The sequence below is a fragment of the Sceloporus occidentalis genome, unplaced genomic scaffold, assembly GCF_023333645.1.
Source record: "Sceloporus occidentalis isolate IW3139 unplaced genomic scaffold, rSceOcc1.0.p SCAF_10, whole genome shotgun sequence".
Taxonomy (NCBI): domain Eukaryota; kingdom Metazoa; phylum Chordata; class Lepidosauria; order Squamata; family Phrynosomatidae; genus Sceloporus; species Sceloporus occidentalis.
The window spans coordinates 12,607,227-12,628,109 of record NW_028316990.1 but is presented as its reverse complement, the minus strand read 5'-3'; the positions used below and the strand labels follow the sequence as shown (position 1 = coordinate 12,628,109).

General features: G+C 38.7%; 1 protein-coding gene across 6 annotated transcripts in view; it reads right to left on the bottom strand.

Annotated features, from left to right (window-relative positions):
- Window positions 1-3,804: 3,804 nt before the first annotated feature.
- The window catches only part of ZNF536 (zinc finger protein 536), a 479,395-nt gene continuing 462,316 nt past the window's right edge, over window positions 3,805-20,883 (bottom strand). For 5 of the 6 annotated variants that reach the window (XM_089539948.1, XM_089539953.1, XM_089539951.1 and 2 more), the window contains one exon: window positions 3,805-6,865. In XM_089539948.1, the coding sequence (XP_089396074.1) occupies window positions 6,630-6,865 (236 nt within the window). In that variant the 3' untranslated portion in view covers window positions 3,805-6,629. The remainder of the gene's footprint in view (window positions 6,866-20,883) is intronic. The other variant, XM_089539954.1, reaches the window with a different exon arrangement.

Genomic DNA, 20,883 nt, shown 5'->3' with positions numbered 1-20,883 from the left:
AGGCTGTATCCAAACAGACAATTTTATCTATGCTCTTCTACTGCCCATACCAGGATGTACAGATTTTTTACCATGATATCAATTAAGATGCATACAGACCAATGGCTTACAATTTTATTAAATGTATAAGCAAAAATCCATGCCTGAAAGTGAAACTTTCATAGGTAAGTGAAAGCTAGGGATGAGTAATAGTGTCTCTAGCTGACAATTTTAAAAATGCAACAACTTCCACTGAATTTCCCTAGTGAATGTTTCATTCTTTAGATTCTGGATATAACTGTATTGCTTTCAAGGTAACAATGGTTCATATACCCAGTGCTCTGTCTTTCCCCTGAAATTCACTGCTGTACTCTGAAGGCAAAGTCCGCATGAGCAGATGAACTAACAAATGATCAGCATTTATAACTCCAAGCAGTCTGATTTGAAAAAGAAGCAATGTCCAGTGCTTGCAAATTTCACAAGTTGAGATGCTCAAGTGATAATAGTGATTGTTACCTGTGAAATCAGAGTTCAGCCCAAAGACACTTAGCTATGAGAGATTATGGGACACTAAAAGGTAATTATGGACTTTATTGGAGACATTTTCCCCCCCCCGTTATGGGCATGGAAAGGGGACGCTTGGAGCCATGTGACTCCAAGAAAAAAAACACATTTTACCACACCCCAAAGTGTCCTCAAAATGGCCTCATTCTGTCACCCACCACCAAGTGGTTTCCATTCAGTGCTGAGGCACATCCTTTGATTTGAACAGAAGACTTCCAACTGAGGCAAAGGACGCACCCCAGCACTGAATGGGAACGGCTTGGCACCGGGTGATGGAATGGGACCATTTTGAAGACACTTTGGGGTGCAGTAAAATGCATTTTTTCTCAGACTTGCACGACCCCGAGCGGCCCCTTCCTATGCCCATAACGGGAGGAAAATGTGTCCGATAAGGACTTCAAGCATGGCAAAAAAAAATGTTCATTGCAGTCCATGGGTCTCTATTTAACCTTTTTTTACTGACATCAGTGAGGGTTGCAGTATCACCTGTGTTTGAGAGATATACCCAAGTCAGCGTGATGACCATGCAGGTTCAAATTCAGAACACTCGAAAGTATTTCTCATAAAATGTTGGTAGCAGAACCACATATATATCAATGATATATAACACAGCTAGTTTGTTAAAGAATGTTAATAAACTAGAAAGTTTGGTCAAAATAAATACAACAACATTTGTTAACCAGATTTTGTTGGGAGAACATCTTTAAATTTTTTCAGCCTATTCTAATGAAAAAGCTTCCTATTTTAATGAATTTGCAGTCCTATGCTGATTAATCTAGAGCTAAATCTCAAGGAATAGAGTTGGACTTATTTTTAAGTATGCATACCTATTTTTGCTTCCTGAACTCTGTAAGAAATAATCTGCTAAATGTTAATCAGGTTAGATTAAAAAATCTTCATCCTTTAGGACCCAGCACAAACTATTCAATGGCTTACATCCAGATTTAGTCATGCCTAGAGTAGACTCATTGAAATCAATGGGACAAGTTCTTAATGATTACTAACTTAGTCTCATCGATTTCAGTGAGCCTTCTCTAAGCATGGCTAAGTTTGTATCCAACTCATTGAACTGCATGTGTTTGGTCCTAAAGTTTGAGCTATGAGACTTAGCGAGCCTTTGAGGAGTATAACTGAATTCATTGTGACAAACTAATCATTACTAACTTAAGTCCCACTGATTTCGATGAGTGTGCTTTAAGCATGACGAAGTCTGGATCCAAGCCAATAACTCATATTCTGCTCTGCAGAGATTTATTTATTTATATTGGACTAGGACTTGGTTTTAATAATTCTGAAGAAAGTCAGACCACATATGTAATTTTTGTAAATACCAGAGCACAGGTTTGCATATGAGGATATAAAGTGGTCTTACACTGATATGAATTGTTTAATATCTACCAACCTCTGTATTTTTCAGTATGGATGTCAATGTATTTCTCCCTTCATAAGGACTTAGGCAACCGAGTAATCTCAGATCATGAGTGAGTGCCACCCTTACCAACAAGTACATGAAACTTTTCAGCTTTGTAATAGGGCTAATTCTATATAACATTTCTCTATGAATGGGATCATATGTGAATGTGAGATCTGAAGTGTAAACCTTTCTGAAAAGAGTTCTGCTGCTTTGTATTTATTTGACCTCTCCAGAATTTCATATATATTCAGTCCACCAACAAGGAAGCGCAATACCAAAAATTCCATTTTAGATTATATTTTCACTTTAAAGATCACAAAAGTGACAACTGAACCCAAGAAGCAACACTAGAATATTAGAATTACAGAATCCTTTTAAGCATGCTGCAATTTTGTTGTGGTTGTTTTGCCTTCAAGTGGTTTCCAATTTATGGCGACCCTAATGCAAACCCGTCGTGGGGTTTTCTTGGCAAGTTTCTTCCAAGGGGGTTTGCCATGGCCATCTTCTAAGGCTGAAGGAGTGTAACTTGCCCAAGGTCACCCATTTGGTATACACAGCTGGGAACTGGGATTCGAACCAAGGTCTCCAGAGTCCTAGTCCAATCCTTAAAGCAGTATATATGCTGGCTCAATTTTTTTTTATCATAATAAATTAGGCAACAAAAGAATGAGGAAATCAGATCTGTTTAGCTGAAGAAGATTATCAGCAGGACACATGAGCGGAACAATAATTGGATAAAACTTCTGCTGAAATGTACCATTTCTGATTAATAGGTAAATATAAAATCTCCCTATATAAACACAGATTGCCTATCCTAAGAAGAGTACGGTGGAATCTTACATGTGCAGATACAAAATAAAGAAGTGCCTAAACAAATAACCACTGGACAGATGCAAATGTCCCAACAAACACTTCACAATGTGATTGTTCCAATTGTGTCTTCTGGTTCCAGTTTTATCTTTTTCTTTCTTTGCACCAGTTTCCTTTCGTTTGGTTGTCTCCAGATACGAAATGCTGACTCCCTGGATATTACTCTTTCAAATGAGCAGCAGTCGCAAACTTCAGATCCTTTAATTACATACGTTTGAGCATGGAAATCAAGCTACATACAGGAAGAAATATGATCCATTGGAGAATATGACGGGTCTTGCGCTTGTAGGTTCCTGGAAGGACATCTGATTTGCATGCACCATTACAGTAAACCCCACGATATTCTAAAGCCAGATCTTTTTATGTATACAAAGAAATGCTTCCCTTTATGTTAAAATGTGAATTTATACACTATTGTTTATTATGCACACTTAGAACACTTTAAAGATAAATGTTTGATATACCAAACAGAGTTTTTTTTTCTGTAATACATCATCAGTATTATAGAAAACAAGGACTACTACATGCTAAAACAGATGTCAGCAATCTTTTAATTAAGATATATATATCGTCTACGTATATACCGTGTATAGATTTGGTTAGAATATTAAGAGACTTGAGTAAACATCCAGCATAATATACTTCAGTTAATTGCCTAAAAACTGTGACTTCACTGACATCACTTTTTGTCTCAAATCTGGCAAAGGCGCAAGAGATTCGAATATATATAGACGTATGTAACTTCCTAATAGGAGTAGGTAGGAAAACTTCTCTGTTTTTCCCCCAAGAGGTAGAAGCTTTATTGTATAAAACACTGGATAAAACCATACTGCTTCAAAGACATTTTTATTCTAACAGCAAAAAGAAAAAGGGAAAAAAATCACTCATTTGCTCAGGAGGGAAACAACTTTTAATACTTCTATACCAGAATAAAGTTCTGTCAACTGATGTATTATAATAATAAATAATGACCAAGAATAAACTTTTAAATACAAAGGTTTTTTTCTCCTAATCGTTACAAGCATAGCAACAAAATCTTCTACTCTATTGATCTCAGATTTTCTCCAAGATAGATTATTTTTTTCCTTTTGTGTAGGAATGTAGACAGTATTTTGACCAATATCACAGACTACAGAAGTTACAGAGAAAAAACTTGACATGTTTAGATATGTGAAGCACGATGATATTCAGAAACTGACAATGTTTCACTGCTCCTGTCACTTGTTTGTATTCCAAGTTACAAATGTTCTGGGGGAGGGATAAGGGTGGATGTCAGAGAGGCAAAAGATAGGGACAGTAGCACCAGACCAAAATGGATTCAACACACACATCACAAAGAACGGGGGGAGAAGTTTCCAGTGTCACAAACGGAATTATTGCCTGTCGCATCTGAAAATGCTCAGAAGACACAAAAGAATACTGAAGAGAGCTCCAAAAGTGCAAGAAAATGGAATGTGGGATCTTTTTTTTCCTCTTTTTTTTCCTCACTAAGATACTGAAGGCGGCGCAAACACACAAAAAGCAAGCGACCGAAACACAGTCACCAAACACGGTAGTGCAGTTTAAATCCTAAAGCTTACTACAGTCAGAAAGTCTTCAATTACATTTCAATCCTTTACCTAGGATCATAAGAAACAGTTGCATTAAGTTTATCAACTCGGTTTAAGTAAGGCAGTGAGAACTAGTCTAGGAAAGGAAAGGAAAAGAAACCCTCGATAAAAATGAGAAAAGCAGCTTGCCGTCTGCCAGATGGGGGTCCCACTTACATGGGGACCTCAGTTTAACTGAAAACTTCGATTGGGTGGTAACATTTTTATTTCTTCTGACAGCGTATGCAAACCATATTCCTTATTAGCCTGAGAATCCTTTCCTTTCTTCTTTCTTTCTTTCTTTCTTTCTTTCTTTCTTTCTTTCTTTCTTTCAGTCTCAGGGTAGCGCTACAAATTTTATTTACATTGATTGCAGTTTAGGGTTTTGTGGGGGGGTTTGTAAACTGCTATAGGCAGAGCTGAAGTTTTTTTTTAAGGCCCTGGGTTTTTTTGTACTCTGTGCTCCCAGCCTGTAAGGATATACTGACTTTTCATATTTAACTCTTTTGTTTTCCCAAAGTCTGAATCGTTTTGTTAAGAGAAAACATCCATCCTTCTCTATCATCATGAACAGCACCAATTCCACTTCTCTCAAAGGAAATACTAAAAAAGGCAAAAATCTAGCAACATTCAAATGAGTGTAAGAACTATTAAGTCGTGTTCTTACTTTCTTCTTCCTTTGTTCCTTTCACTCCATTCCTTTCTCTTCCTTTTTTTAAAATTGCTTTTGTCTTAGTTATGTATTTCATTATCATCTCTCCAAAGCGACTGAGATGGGAAGCAACAGACTGAATTTGGAGGGGCCAATTCATAGAAAAGCTAATATCTGCAAAAATATAGAGCACACTTTTTTTTCCTAACCAAAAAAAGAAAGAAAGAAATATTAGCTAACACTTTTTTTCCTCCTTTTTATTGTTCTTCATCTTGTTTCACTAGAGACAAAGAGCAGGATGTCTGGATTCGTATTTTAGATGAAATTGCCTGAAAAGCAATCTCTCCAGTTTAAAACACAAGGCTCCTGCACAATGTCTGTAACACTTGTTTTATTTTTAAATTGCTAATAAATGAAAACTAACCTTGACTGGGGAATCCTTCATTCAAGTTTTTTTTTTGAAAAGCAAAACAAAACAGAATGGAAGCAAACTTTCTATTGAATTATATAATTTTTGCCCCGATATCACTTCTAGATAAGGCTAACCAGTGACCCTATCCAGTATGCTCTGTAATACATATTTCTAAATCTCTCTATAGCAACCTACTGTATTAAAAAGGAACAGAACAGGAAGAAAAACTTTTCCCTCAATACAGCAAATTGTACTAATAAAGCAAAACAACTCCCCCCTAAAAAGACTTCATACCATAAATCTGCATTCTCTCAACGGAGTGCAGAATTTCTTTTCTTCCAACCCTTAGTTCATTTGGCTGTCTCTCTCTCTTTCTCTCTGTATGTGTGTGTGTATGTGTGTCTATATATCTCTATATATCTCTATATATCTTTTAAAAATTAAAATGCAATAACACAATCCTTTTCAATATAGGTCAGCACTGACCGTAGCTTATGGGCCGTCTAAAATTTCTCCTATAGTGCAGTTGAATTGATTTTCTCTGCAATGACAGCTCCAGTCTGACTGGCACCATCTCAGTCTACCAACACATCTCATTACTATGCTAGGCAAATGACAGCGGTTGGTATCATATTAAAAAGGTGTTTTCAGCAATGAAAACACAGACCCCCCCTCCCTTCCTTTCCCACCATCTTCAAGGCAACATTAAATTGGTAAGATGGTATCAGTTCTTTCCTTCTTCCTTTTTCTGGTAAGAGCGTTATTTCTGGAAGAAGGCCACTTTCTCCTATAGTGTCCTCTTTATTACAATAATATTTTTTTCCAAAAGAAATCTTACAAGCTCCTCACGTTTTCTTTCGGGGGGGACACCCACTTGATTTATCCCCACCTACATTGTTTGGAAGTACTTGTTGCCAGGTAACAGTTTAACAGCCATTTTCAAGGGCTAGGTTTCTTTTTTCTTTTTTCCTTTTTTAATATCTATATCTCTATATCTCTTTAAGGTCTTAAACATCCTGTATGCTTCTGGGAATTTGCACACAAATTCTGCCTCGGAAGACAGTTAAGCAAACTCACTGTTACCCAAATGCATATCTAAAAACTGTATGAAATAATATTGCAATATACAGATTGATTTGTTCTACTGCATTACTCTTGGGCCTTGCTGCCCTCCTCTGTTAACTCTGTCGAGCTCCCAGGTTTGACAGCTGCAGGTTCCTCTAAATTCCCAGAAGCCTCGGAGTCAACTCTGGAGCGCTTGAACCTGCGATCTGGATACTGACTGTTGTCAAAAGGCATGCGATGGACACAAAGAACGTGGGTCTTCAAATTTCCCTTCTGAGAGGCACTGTAGGGGCAGTATCTGCATTGGAAAGGCCGGTGACCTGTACAACAGACAAACATCAGGTTAGTTTCTCCTCACGTCGGCAGTTTCTTTCTCTTTCTTTCTTTTCTACAGTTCACGGAGTGTAAGAATGTAAAATATAACACTCTCTTTCATTACACTGGCTGATTCATGCATCCTGTTTTTGAGCTTTGCACACAGGCACACACAAGCTTCACAGAGAGATGTTGTAACAATTCAGTTTCACAGAAACCATTTTCATCCTGGTAAAATCTGTAGAATGCAATGTGTACCATTCACAATATCACAGATTAAAACTGGGATACATGAAGCCAAGCAACATCAGAGTCTGGTCAAGAAAGCAAAGGTTATTAATGATGAAAATCACACAAGCTAAGAGCAGCTGCAGCAGTTTGCTTTTGCGTGAGTCTACAGAGAAGGGCAAGATTTTGCCCCCCTCCTCTCTTCTTATCCCTGTTGAATTAGCTGAGTGCAAACTACATCTGCACTTTGAAATCAGTTTGCAGCTATTGACAAAGGGAGGAAAATGGGAGGAGGCGAAAGAAACTGGGACGTTATCAAAGCAGCTGAAAAAGTGGGACAACAGAGGATTCATCAGGACTGATCCTGCCATATCTGGACAGTTAGAGCATATGTTTAATGTTTCAGATAAAATATGTATTTCTCTGGATCTGCAGTTTTCAAAGGAGAGCAGCCTTCACATGACCAGGAGTAGTAAGGAAGCCATGAGTTTGGGCTATCTGAGATATGAATTTAGCATTTAAGAAAGGCATCCATGAATCAGTCTTTGGCATGAGGGAACTTTTCTTAAAAAGATGACTTTAAAAGTTGCAAACTGCTTTCCCCTAATATCTGTATTCCAAAGCTTTTTGCAGATAAAATTGCATTAAATTACATACACACACACACACACACACACACACACACACACCAGTGACAAATAACATTCTGAAGCCTACGTTAGTGAACAAGTGTTATGAGATTTAATGCAACATCAAGGTGTGACAATAAGTTACCCCAGTGTCCCAAGCTGGACTTGCTAGAAGGTACAGAGTGAATTCAGAGCTTGGAAAGGTTATTTTTGGAGCTACAGCTTTTAGTACCCCCCACTCAGCATGGCTGGGGGCCATAGCATCTAGAGGTTTCAGGGAGATGTAGCCCCAAAAGTAAGATACACAATTTCTGAAGTTTGCTTTTTGCATCTCTCCCCCCATCTCTTTTGTCTTTCCTTCTTCCAAAGTGAGTGGAGCCCATGTGAGTAAAGTACATGTTCCATTTTATGCTAACAACAACCCTGTTAGATTGGCTTAGCTGAAAAAGAATGACCAGACTAAGGTCACACCAATTATTTTTTAATGGTTTCTAACCTTTTAATGGTTAGAAAGGGACTGGAGCCTGGGTCTCTTCCTACTCTTTTCTGCACTCTCACCACTAGGCATTTTTCTTATTCCAGGCATATCACTATCTATGACACCCTAGGAAAGTTCAAGGACTTAACCCAACACCTTCTGCATACAACATATGTATTTTATCACTGAACTTTATACCCTTTCCCATTACATTCATATATTAGATTTTACCCCTTCTGCTGCCATAACAAGATTAGAATGAACAACCACAGAGAAGAAACAGATTTGACCAAACACTTGGCCAAAGAGGCAAAGCTGAAACAAAGATGATATTCAGAAGCCTGTGAAAAAGAATTGTTGGGTAGTCACATGCAGCATTTGTTGCATATGAAGCATCTGGTAAGTGCACAGTTTGTTAGAGGAAACATCTGTGGGAAAATGTGCCTACAAAATTTCATTGAAGAAACCCTTTCTTTACATTAAATAAATGGTTTGACTGTTCAGCTATTCATTTACAGACTGCCAAATGTATTTACACTGAATACATAGGGGTAGAAAGAAAGAAGCAGATCTTGTCCCCAATCTATATGTTGCATTCAGTATATTGCATGGTAAATGCAGGTCCTCATATGTCCATCATGATGAACAAACCTTCATCATTAATTTAGACTTACTGAATAGTGTTTACATAGTGCTAACCTACCACAGTTTGTTGAGAAATATTGGAGACAGAGGAAAAATGAAACCATGACAAGATGGTGTATCAACTCACCCCTTACTAAACACAACTAATAATACAGAGAAGCAAAAATGGGTAGAGGAAGTGGCAACAGAAAGAGAAAAAGGACAAGGATATAGAGGCTATTTCCTCTTTTGCCCCTTGCTGCTCATTCAACTGATAAGGACAGCTGAAAGTGCACCAACAGAAATGGGGACAAGCAGTAATGCTGGAAAGCTCTGGAAAATGTATTACAATGGCTCTTCTAGGAAAGCATCGTCCTTGGTACCCCTTCCTATTCCACCTAAAATCATAGAGTTGGAAGAGGTCACAAGGGCCATCCAATCCAACCCCCTGCCATGCAGCAAGACACAAAGTACTCTGTTAAAAAGCCTCCAGAGAACATGGTCATTTCCACCTAAGGATCCTTCTACTTCCACCTCATTAACCAGATCATCCCTGACAGAGTTTGACTTTTAACAAATACCAGGATAGTTGAATTCCCAATTATTATAACATCTCCCCTTTCTGAATGTGTGGTCATCTGGTCCAGGAAAGCACCATCCAAGTTCTCAAATTGGCTTGGGGATCTATAGTAGACCCACCACCACCACATCCCTGCTTAATTTTAACTAGATGCTTTCAACTTGGCTTCCAGAATTTAAGGCATGGATCTGTTCACAGGTATACACATCCTACTCCACCTCCCTTCCTATTTCGTCTGTTTCTCTGAACTAGGTTAAACCCCTCTATTACTAAATTTCAATCATGCCACCAGGTTACAGTGAAGCCTGTTGTATCATATTTGCTTTGCTGTCTTAAGAGTTCAGGTTGTTTATTTCCCATGCTCTGTGCATTAATATACAGACATCTATGTTTTTATGTTTCTATGCTTTTATGTTCTTATGCTTTTATATTTTTAGCTGTGGTTTTAATTGTGCAGTAACTAATGCTGCAATATTGTAAGTGTAATTTTAACTCTGCTGTGATCCCGCCTCAATCCATTGGGAGAGGCGGGAAGATAGAAATAAAAATTATTATTATTATTATTATTATTATTATTATTATTATTATTATTATGACGATGAACTATTCTTCTTATCTGTCTTTTAAAGCTTCCCCCCCTCCCTTCCACATTTGGGTTCTTGTGCTATTTGCTTTGTTCTGTGTACTTGTTGAACTCCTTCTCTAAGAATAGGATTGCCATGGGTAAACTTGATAACAGTTAACAACAAAAAACCTGAGCAAGTCACCATTTCACTAACAGTAGAAGTCATCATTTGCCACTGCCTGGATTGTAACCATGTGTCTGGGTTTCAACCTTAGAACTGCCTTCCATCTGTGAGTCTGATACTGATTCTAGTGAAAGGAAAGATGTTCTGTTATTGTTCTGGCCAAAGCAGGATATTGGCCTTCTTTACTGAAGTGTGAATGCATCATAGGACAAGTTATAACTAAAACATCAAAGCCATTTCTCATGAGGATCTGCCCAACAAACGGAAATGAATGTGGCTCGTACTGATGAAGAGCACAGCTGAGCCAAAACTTCTTAATTTTGTTGTTGTGTGCCTTCATGATGTTTCCAACTTATGGTGACCATAAGGAAAACAGGGTTTTCTGGAGCTGAGAGGGTGTGACTCATCCAAGATCACCCATCAGGTTTCCATGCCTGAGCATGGCTTCAAACCCAATCTCCAGGGTCCTGGTCCTGTGCTCAAACCACCAAATCATACTGGCTCTGCAAAACTTCTTAGAAGGTGTGCATTTACTTGTTACCCCTTATTACAGAAAAAAACAAGACTATTTGGCAGAATTGTCTTCAAATATTATATCCAACCTTTGATTATATTTTCAGTGTTTGTGTGGTGGCTACCATTTCTTCCCTGCAATGCACCAGAATGATGTTTGATCTAGGGCACTGTGGTGAAAGCAAAATGATGTCCAAGCTGCCAACATCTTTTCTGCTGCTCTTTCTAAAGGCAGCAAATAAAGTTTGGAAGGGGGGGGGCACTTAGGGAGAGGGAGACCTAGCAAATAAGATAGATTGACAATGAGCCCCAAACCTGAAAAACTGTTGGATATTTTTTCCTCTCTTCCCAAAAAATTCAGTTTTAAGAAGTCATGGGCACAGTCTGCTTGTGTCGTGTGATCTGCTTCTTTCATGAATTACATTTTTGTCCCCAATTATTCAGATTCTGAGACATCCTAAAACTTCATGATGTCTCTGGCTTGGGAGGTTATGTTTCAGCAATCACATTTCAATTTCAATCTATTCTGGGAAGTTGTTGATGTGCTTTACTGGAACTTTATGAGCTTTGTCTCTCAAATTAACTTATACCAGGGCCATCTGAGGTCAAATGCATTTAGCTTACTTTAATTTGCAGAAATAAATGAATAAATAAAATGTGCCTGACCATCTACATAGAAAGCCAAGGCTTTCAGAAGACACAGCTTATTAAGCACATAGGACAAAGTTTGCCCCTTCCTTCCATTTTTAGTGTACACACACATACATTTTTACATGTGTCCACTCATAAATCTGTTATTTTTCCACATCGATCAGCAAATTTTACTACTCAAAATGTAAATGTTAAAATCTACATTATTTCATTGCAGTTTTTTTTTAATGAAATTATCGTTATTGTTGTGTGTGCACCTTCACATTGTTTTCAATTCATGGCAAGCCTAAGGTTAACATAAAACAGGGTTTTCTGGGCAAGATTTGCCCAGAGTGCTTTGCCACTTACTTCCTCTGAAGTTGCCAAAGCTCTGAGGCTGAGAGAACATGTCTTGGCCAAAGTCACCCAGTGGGTTTCCAGGCTGAGACCATACTGGTTCTCTTTCATGAGATACATTTTTGAATTTTACCCTAAAGCACATTTTCTTACACTTCATCCTTAAAAAATGCACTTGTGTAAGAATTATAAACTAATAAATACTTTCAATGTGTATTTTGGTACTTTTTGCACCAAGAACATTCATTGCATCCACACTGCAGATATAACCCAGAGACACCACTTTAACTGCCTTGGCTCAGTTCTATGGAATTCTGGGAATTGTAGTTTGTTGTCACACAGAAGCTATCTAAATGTCTCACAAAACTACAGATTCCCAGAATTCTATATCACTGAGCCATGGCAGTTAAAATCATGTCAAACTGGATTATTTCTGCAGTGTGGATGCAGCCATTATCACAAAGTTCAGAGAAAAATGAACAGTGAAAGATGAATGTGTGAATCAGGTCATTGCCCTAACAAACTGGGACTGAATGAAATCTTCAAGGGTCCTGTGTCTCTTTGGTCCACTATGCTGTAAAGTTAAAACGAAGAAGGGAGAAGATAGGAAGAATTGCTTTGATGTCAATGTTAACACCCAGAGGAAGGGTACTAGATCACACAGAGAATAACATTATAAACTGGAGATAGGTATACAGTAGCTCTGGAATTTTCAGCAGAAGGGTTTTAAAAGCTGTTTATAGAGAAATTCCACTTTGGAGTTTAAAGCTATATCTGGTTATTACCTTGTTGGCTTATATAATCTATGTTATAAGACACAAAGGGATTTTATCATAGCAACAATGAAGCCTTTGGTACCCATTGGCTAAGCTGAACTGACGCCATGGGATATCCCTGAACACTGTATTTGTTGGGGAACCTGTCCACAAGAGAACATTCAGAGCAATTTAATGAGTTGAAAAGAAAGTTAGGTTTGGCTGAGGGAATCTCTGACAGTCAAATGCAATGGTTGAGAGGAAGTGTTTAGAACCCAATGCAGTTGTGGAAGACTACGAAGTTTAGTGGAAAAGCTCCCCAAAGTAAAGAGTCATGAGACACAATGATACAGAGTGGAAGGTAAAGCATGCTGTGGACTGGAAAAGTCCAAAAGAAGGGGGAAGGTTGAGGAGAAGGTTGAGGTAGAGAAGAAAATGACAAACCTCCTTTGAATAAATGTTGTGAAGAAATAGCAATAGCAATAGCAAGTTCATTTCTATGCTGTTTATCAGTGATTTAAGCACTCCCTAAGCTGGGTACTCATTTTAGCGAATTACAAAAGACTGAGTGGACCTTGGAGCTCCTGGGATCTAACTCACAACCTTGTGGCTGCAGTACAGGCATCTAACCACTGTGCCTCTAGTGTTTCTGCCACTGTGCCACCAGAGCTCCTTATGATATCCTTGCTATACAATGATGCACTGCAGAATTAATCCAGTTGCACACTGCTTTAACTGTCAGCTCCATCTTATGGAATCCTGGGATTTACAGTTTGATGTGACATCATAGCTCTCCAACAGAGAAGGTTAAACATCTCACAAAACTATAAATTTCAGGATCCCATAGCATTCAGTCAAGGTAGCTAAAGTGGTGTCAAACTGCATTAATTCTGCAGGGCTGATATGATGCTTACATTTCAGGTACGCTTTACCTCTCCTCACCATAGCTTACAACACAGTTATCCCATCCTAACACAGAGAAGGGCCTATAAGCAAATACTGAAATCTATTTTCCACGTGTCTGTGATGCCAGTGACAGCTACCAAGTATATTAGCCTAATCAAGAGCAGTAATCATTAAAGCATTAACAGCCATTCATTAATCAATTTACTACAATAATTTTTAAGAAGGATCAAATCAGAGTGAACTAAATAGCACTTAATTACACCCCACAAACGCTTTCCCTACTTATTATCATACTCCAACCAAAAAAGTTTGAACATTAATATCTGCACAAACATATTACACATTTTTGCGTCTTCGCTGAACAGCTTCAAACAAGCGGGAGAGCATGCATAGCACCTAAAGTAGCTTCAGTTCTCCACTGTGGAGTTTTCCTATTGCTAACTTTTGGGGGCCATCAAAATTTCACATCACTGTCATGCAAAAAGTTAAGTACACAATAAGTTAATTTGTATTGTCACTGTGCAGTACAACGGCAGTAAAGAGCACATCAATTTTTAATCCAGCATGAATAATATATAAATATGTATACACAGCGAGGGTCAAAAAGTGTAAGAGCAAAAGAAGTGGTTTGTTGTTTACAGCAGCAGCCATACAAAAAATAAAATAAAAATAATAATAATAGAAATCAGTTTTAAAGAAGATAACAGCATCTGCAATTTGCTTGTAACTAGGGGGCAAAGCAGGATGCCCATTTCTCTTGGGTAGCGCCATCCATTAATTACTGCTCAAAACTGGTTGTGGGTAGCAAGATCTTAAAATAACCAGGCCTAGATAAGCAGGCAAGTAAATTATACCATTTTTATCAGATGGTACTTGGGGAGGATTTGGGGGCTGCGGGCTCCTTCTTTTTCTAGTCATAGATCACATATATATACTAGATGAGATGTGTGTTCCAACATATAATCATTTGAAAGTCATTTTAAGGGAATATTTTCTCATAGTTCAGAAGACAAATACTGCCGCACTACTATTCCCGAAAGCAAAATTATCTATGAGGTTAGGCATTGGTAACTGGCAATCCAAGGGTGGCAGGCTGCTTCCAAACAGCCAGGCGCAAAAGCAAGAGAGGGGTGCTTCACTGGCAGCCAGTCTGTTTCCAAGCACAATCGAAAATGCTGATTTTTACCTATAAAGCTCTATACAACTGCAGCCATATAGCAGAAATAATCCAGTTTGAAACTACAGTGGACCCTTGTTATACGTTGGGGTTTGGTTCAAAGATCCCCTGTGGATAACAAAATCCATGGATGCTCAAGTCCCATTAAATATTATGACATAGCAAAATGGTGTCCCTTATAAAAAATGGAAAACCAAGGTTTGATATTTGAAATTTATACTTTTTTTGAACATTTTCAAACCATGGATGCTTGAATTCGTGTTTAATAATCCGTGTATAAGAAGGACTGACTGTACTTTAACTGTCATATGGCTGAATGCTATGGAATTCTGGGAACTATGGTTTGTTGTGGCACCAGATCTCATAAAACCACAGTTCCCAGAATTCTATAGCACTGAGGCATGGCAGTTAAAGTGGTGTCAACCTGGATTATTTCAACAATGCAGATGCAGCGTAAGCCTTAGCTCCAAATGATCTCTCCAAAAGTCTGTATGTCTCCATATGAGGTTTCTCAAGTTTGTTCCCTGTTTCTCTGTTTGGTTGAAACAGCAGAACATTCAAAGATGAATGGTCAAAAAGAGGGGAATATTAGAGATGGATGCTATGTACCATATTCACATAGGTCTGTCTATTCCATCTTGCTTCTTCAGTAAACTGCGATTGTAAAAAAAATCTACATGGACAGCAGTGTTTATATTATTTAATAGTATAATTTTGAATATTTTTCTCTTGAAATATAGACTGAGATCCTGCATTGTCAAACATATCAGAGCTCCATTGGCATAAGTACGTCTGGCAATGCCCCAGCCAAAAACTTGCCAAGCTACTATACAAAATGGTATGAAACAGCTATAACTTTGGCACGTTACAGACCGCTGAGAAGCAGCGGTCTGGCTACGCCTCCATTTGCAGTGTCCGGGAACCACAGCCTTTAAACGGCGCAGCTCCCGGATGCTGCAGAGAAGGAGCGCTCCTTCTCAGGCCCCGGAAGAAGCGCCGCAAGTGCCAAAGGGCACACTTGTGGCATCACTTCCGGGGCACCACGTGCAGATGCAGAACGTCCGCTACGTCAAAATGGCGGCGCCCGTATGAATAGGGCGCCGCCATTTTTTACGGGCTGAGTCCGTGATAGGGCAAGGGGCATCTAGAAGAGATGCCCCTTTTTCAAACTGGGACGTCCTCAGGACTTCCCTAATGGCGGTTTGTAACCCGCCTATGTGGTTCAGAGGCACTCTAGAATTAAACATCTTTGGTTGCAGAATTCTTAGCAATATCACCATTGGACAAATTTCAGGGGCTTGGAGGAAAATCTGTGACATTTAAATTAGTATGAAATCAAGAATGTTTTATTATTGTTATTTCTATAGTGCCATCCATGTGCATGGCGCTTAACAAACAGTTACAGAATGAAACTTAACTATTCAATAGTAGAAAATAATAAAACACAGTAAAACTCACTCACACAATGGAAAGTAAAACAAAATAGGCTGTCCAAATAATTGAATATAATAAAGATATAAGACATTTTCTAGTGCTAGTATATTATTACTTTTTCTTTATGGAATAAAAAAGATTTATGGAGTACCATCTTGTAATCTCTGATACTTCTGAAACTTTTTTGTGCCAATCTGTTTGGACCTTGCTGAACTGAACTAACCTGAGATGTTATTGGCTGAATCCACACTGCAGAAATGATCTGGTCTGACACTGCTTTAGCTGCCATTGCTCCATGCCATGGGATTCTGGGAATGGTAATTTGTTGTGACTCAGCTCTGGTGCCACAACAAACTACAGTACCATTCCCAGGATTCCACAGCACGTACCCATGGCAGTTAATGCAGTGTCAAACCAGATTATTTCTGATGTATGGTTGCAGCCAGAGTCTAGTTTCCTACTGCCATGTATTTTTTTTCTGCAGTGGTGCAATTTAGCTGGCAATTGGATTGGAGAATGTCTCTTGGTCAAAAGAAGGAGAGAAAGGCAAAACTTTCCCTCTTCTGTAGAACCGTACCTTCTTTCTTCTTAATGTTACTCAATTAATTTAGCCTTTGAGGGAGAAAATGCTTTGTTTTGTTTTGTTTTCTTTCAAATTCATGATCTGATATGCTACTTTGTGACACAGTATGTCAGCTCGCATCAATCACATCACTTCACATTAGGTTTCATGAGATGGTGCGCCTGAATGCTGTGTCCAAGGAAGAGCATCAAACAGAATAGGTTCTGAAATTCTGAGGGTATTTTCAGATCTCAAAAGCTGCTTTCATGATGATTATCAGGTTGACATAGCTTATGGCTGAAGCTTTTTTTTCTTTTCTTACTGCAATTCATTAGTAGGTTTCTAGGGACTGAAACATTTCCAAACTAAATTTTTACAGTGGCAAATTTCAGATCATAATACACCGTCAAACAAAGCAATACAACCATATACATGTGTATTGGAAATTAAATCCAATGGAATTCTATGGGGCTCTCTCCATTTCAGCTAGCACAAACCAGTAATTTATGCAGATGCAGTCTTCCTCAAGAAAGGGTTTCCCATAACTGTAGGGAAATGCTTTGAAAAAGACAATGGCTTCGACCTGGCACATTAGCATAAGCTCAAACATTTCACAGATAAAAACTGGGGCATGTGGTTAAGTAACATCAGAGTGAGGTCAAGTTCTTTATATGAGGAAGAACACACAAGGAAAGTAAGGCTACAACTGTTTGCTTTGCTTTAGTCTTCTGGGAAGGGCAAGAATCTGTCCTTTCCACTCCTTTCCCTCCTGCTGAATTAATTCACTGTAAGCTACTTTTGCACTTAGGCTGCATCCGGACTGCAGAAACAATCCAGGTTGACACCACTTTAACAGCTAAGGCTCAATGAGATGGAATTCTGGGAACTGCATTTTATTCTGGCACCAAAGCGCTCTGACAAAGAAGGCTAAATATCTCAAAGCAACAGTTCCCAGAATTCCATAGCATGGAGCCTTGGAAGTTAAAGTGGTGTCACAACCTGGATCATTTCTGCAGTGTGGATGCAGTCTCAGTTTGCTCCAATGGAAGAAGCCAAGGACAAAGGGGGAAAGAAGGAGTTGTAGTGTAGCATGATGGTTTGGTTGTTGACTATGGTCCAAAACACACTGCAGAAATAATGCAGTTTGAGACTGCTTTAACTGCCCTGGCTCAGTGGTAGGGAATCCTGGGAATTGCAGTTTATTGTGGCACCAGAGTTCTCTGACAGAGAAGGCTTTATAGTTCCCAGAATTCCCTAGTATTGAGGCAGGCCAGTTAAAGTGGTCTCAAACTGGATTGTTTCTGCGGTGTGTTTTGGACCTCTCATTCTGGAGACCAGTGTTCAAATCCTGGCTTGGCCATAGAAACCCACTGAGTGACCTTGGGCAAGTCACATTCTCTTAGCCTCAGAATATGGCAATGGCAAACCCCTTCAGAAGATACTTGCCAAGAAACCCCGATGATAGGTTTGCCTTAGGGTTGCTGTAAGCAAAAATAATTTAAAGGCACACAACAACAACAAAGGAGGACAAAACAGAATGTAGGGCAGTTTCGAAGCATCTGAAAAGTGGGATGACACAGGACTGACTGGGACTATTCGTGCCAAGTTGGAACAACTGGAGGGTATGCATTTGTGCATTTTCTTTTTCCGGAATAGAAAAATCTTGAGTGCATAGAGTTTGGAAACATGGCCAATACTCGCCTGAGGTTCAAAGGCTGATCTACTGTAATCCATATTCCTTTAATTGTTACTCATTACTGGCATCCATAAACAATCAGTATTGTAAAAGATATCAGAGATTGCACAGAAAGAAGATAAGGTAAACATAATAATAATCAGCATTAAAGATGTTTATTTGCATGGTCAAGGTGAATTAATTCTGCCCTTCTATGAATATTTGACCTTTGTGCAAATTCCATATAGATTACCACCAAGAAACGTCCCGTTTTTGTGATTAAAAAAGCCACATATGTAGGGGTTTGTTCGAAAGTGTAAAAAAGACCATTAGAATAGTCATATGGCTGAGATGAGGAATTAATTCCAGATTGTTACGGGTGTACTAATAGCAGCAAATTCATGGCTTTCTCCCAAAACAGCAACAAACGGTAATTTCAAAGAAAAATGCCAATAGTCTATTACTCAAAAGCCTTCTGCTCTTCCCACTATGCTGTGTTTTATTGTTTTGAATATTTGTACGGATATTGCTTATACCCAGATGCAAACAGAAAACATATCAACACACAAACGCACACATTCACATTCTTTAATGCTAAAATTTAGAGAGAACCCAGAAAGATAGATAATCTAGTAATGAACATTAAAAGCCGTAAAAGAGGCAATAAATTAAAGCCCATGGGTGACATATTTCCCTTAAATGCAAAAGTTAAAGCTAGCGATCTACTCACACATTGAAACCTTGCATTGTTCAAGAATTTTTTATTAATGTTACCAAAATTATTTGGACTGTGCTCAAAATTATTTTGGATATCTCTTTTCCCCAGACCTTGGAAGTCATTCATAAAAAATTAGTTTGTCAACTCGTAATTTGGTTAATATTTTTTAACAATGGCTGGCATTATGTTGATTATTCCCAATGTGAACAGATCCTCCATGCAACTGTTGGTGAGCCAACAGATGGGTAAGTCCCATTGATTCAAAGGGTCTACTCTAGTCTGGGCTACCATCAGAATTTAGGCTGATTTAAAAGCCATTATTTAAATCATTAATTGACAATACCATCAACATCTTGAGTACCAACTGATGTTCTGTATTACTTGCATTTGTTATTTTGAAAGAGTTTGGGGGCATTTTTGTCATTTTTAGTCATTCTAATTGATTTTTTGGCATTTCAAAGCAATGTGTCATGTGTTATTAATTACAGATGTAATGAATCAATGTTATTGTTTTCACGAAGACAATTACAATTAATGAATTAATTCTGAGTGAACTTTAGCACACTAATGTTTCCAAGTTTTCAACATTCCCAGCAGGAACATTCAAATTCTGTCACTCCTTGAATTAAACCAAAAGGTAGTAATTGTTTCTGGGAGTAAGATTATGGACATCAAAGGCACTTACACCAGTATTACTTTCTTTGTATGGAGTCTGATTTGTTTTTTAAAAATCCAGATAATTTCAAATGTGTTCCTCTGTTTCCAGTCCAAGAAACCATGAAAAGAAGAATCTGCACTACCTTTGGCACTGATAGAGTTGGGGACTACATAGCAGAAGCTTCCCATGGTTGTTTCCTATTCTAGGATTAGGACAGAAAAAGCATAACAGAACCTAGAACTGAGTCCACACCAAACTTTTATTCATCAATCTATAACTCAGTGATAGACCATGAACCTATTCACATTACACAATTAGAGTATGATATTTTGCTTTAACTGCCAAGGATTTATATTTGGTGAGACACTCAAGATCTATTCCTGAGAGTTCTAAATATCCCCCCCTAAACTCCAAATCCCATGATCCCATAGGACTTAACCATGGCAGTTAAAGTGGAATGACAGTTCTATAGCTGTGTAGTGTGACTGGGTCCCTGATCTTTAGTGCTAAGGAAGAAAAGTACAACCAAGCTTACAAAAGTAATTAGCAGCCAGCATGGCATAGTAGTTTGAGTGTTGAACTATGACTCTAGAGACCAGGGTTCAAATCCCCGCTGAACCTTGAAACCTATTGAGTGACCTTGGGAAGTCAGACTCTCTTAGCCCCCGAAGATGGCAATGGCAACCCTCCTCTGGAGAAATTTGCTGAGAAAACCTCATGACAGGTTCGCCTTAGGGTTGCCATAAGTCGGAAACAACTTGAAGGCACAGAACTATAACAACAACAAGAAGTGGGCAACAACTTTCATAAGTGATTTGTGGCCACTATGGGATAATAAAGGTAGAGACAGGCATTTTTCCTTGTGGAAGAAGACCAGGCAAACATGGTGTTGAGTATCCCATCCCACCAGTTATCAAAGCATGAGGAGCAGAAGTTGGACCCCAGTTATAACTCTTTGTCCTGTCACAGATCACTAATGGGAGAAAATTGGAAACATTACCCTGCTGTGCCCTGATCACCAGCAGCACAGACTTCCTTCACTCAGCATGACTGCTGGTTGTTAAGATAGGATTCTTAGGTCAGGCACAGAGACATGATGAGAAACTGAAGCGTGTCCAAAGAAGGAAGACTAAAATGGTGAAGCGTCTGGAAACCATGCCCTATGAGGAACGATTTCGGAAACCAAGTATGTAAGTCTGGAGAAGAGAAGGTTAAGAGGTGATATGATAGCCCTGTTTAAATATTTGAAGGGATGTCATATTGAGGAGGGAGCAAGCTTGTTTTCTGCTGCTCCAGAGACTAGGACCTGGAACAATGGATGCAAGCTACAGGAAAAGAGATTCCACTTCA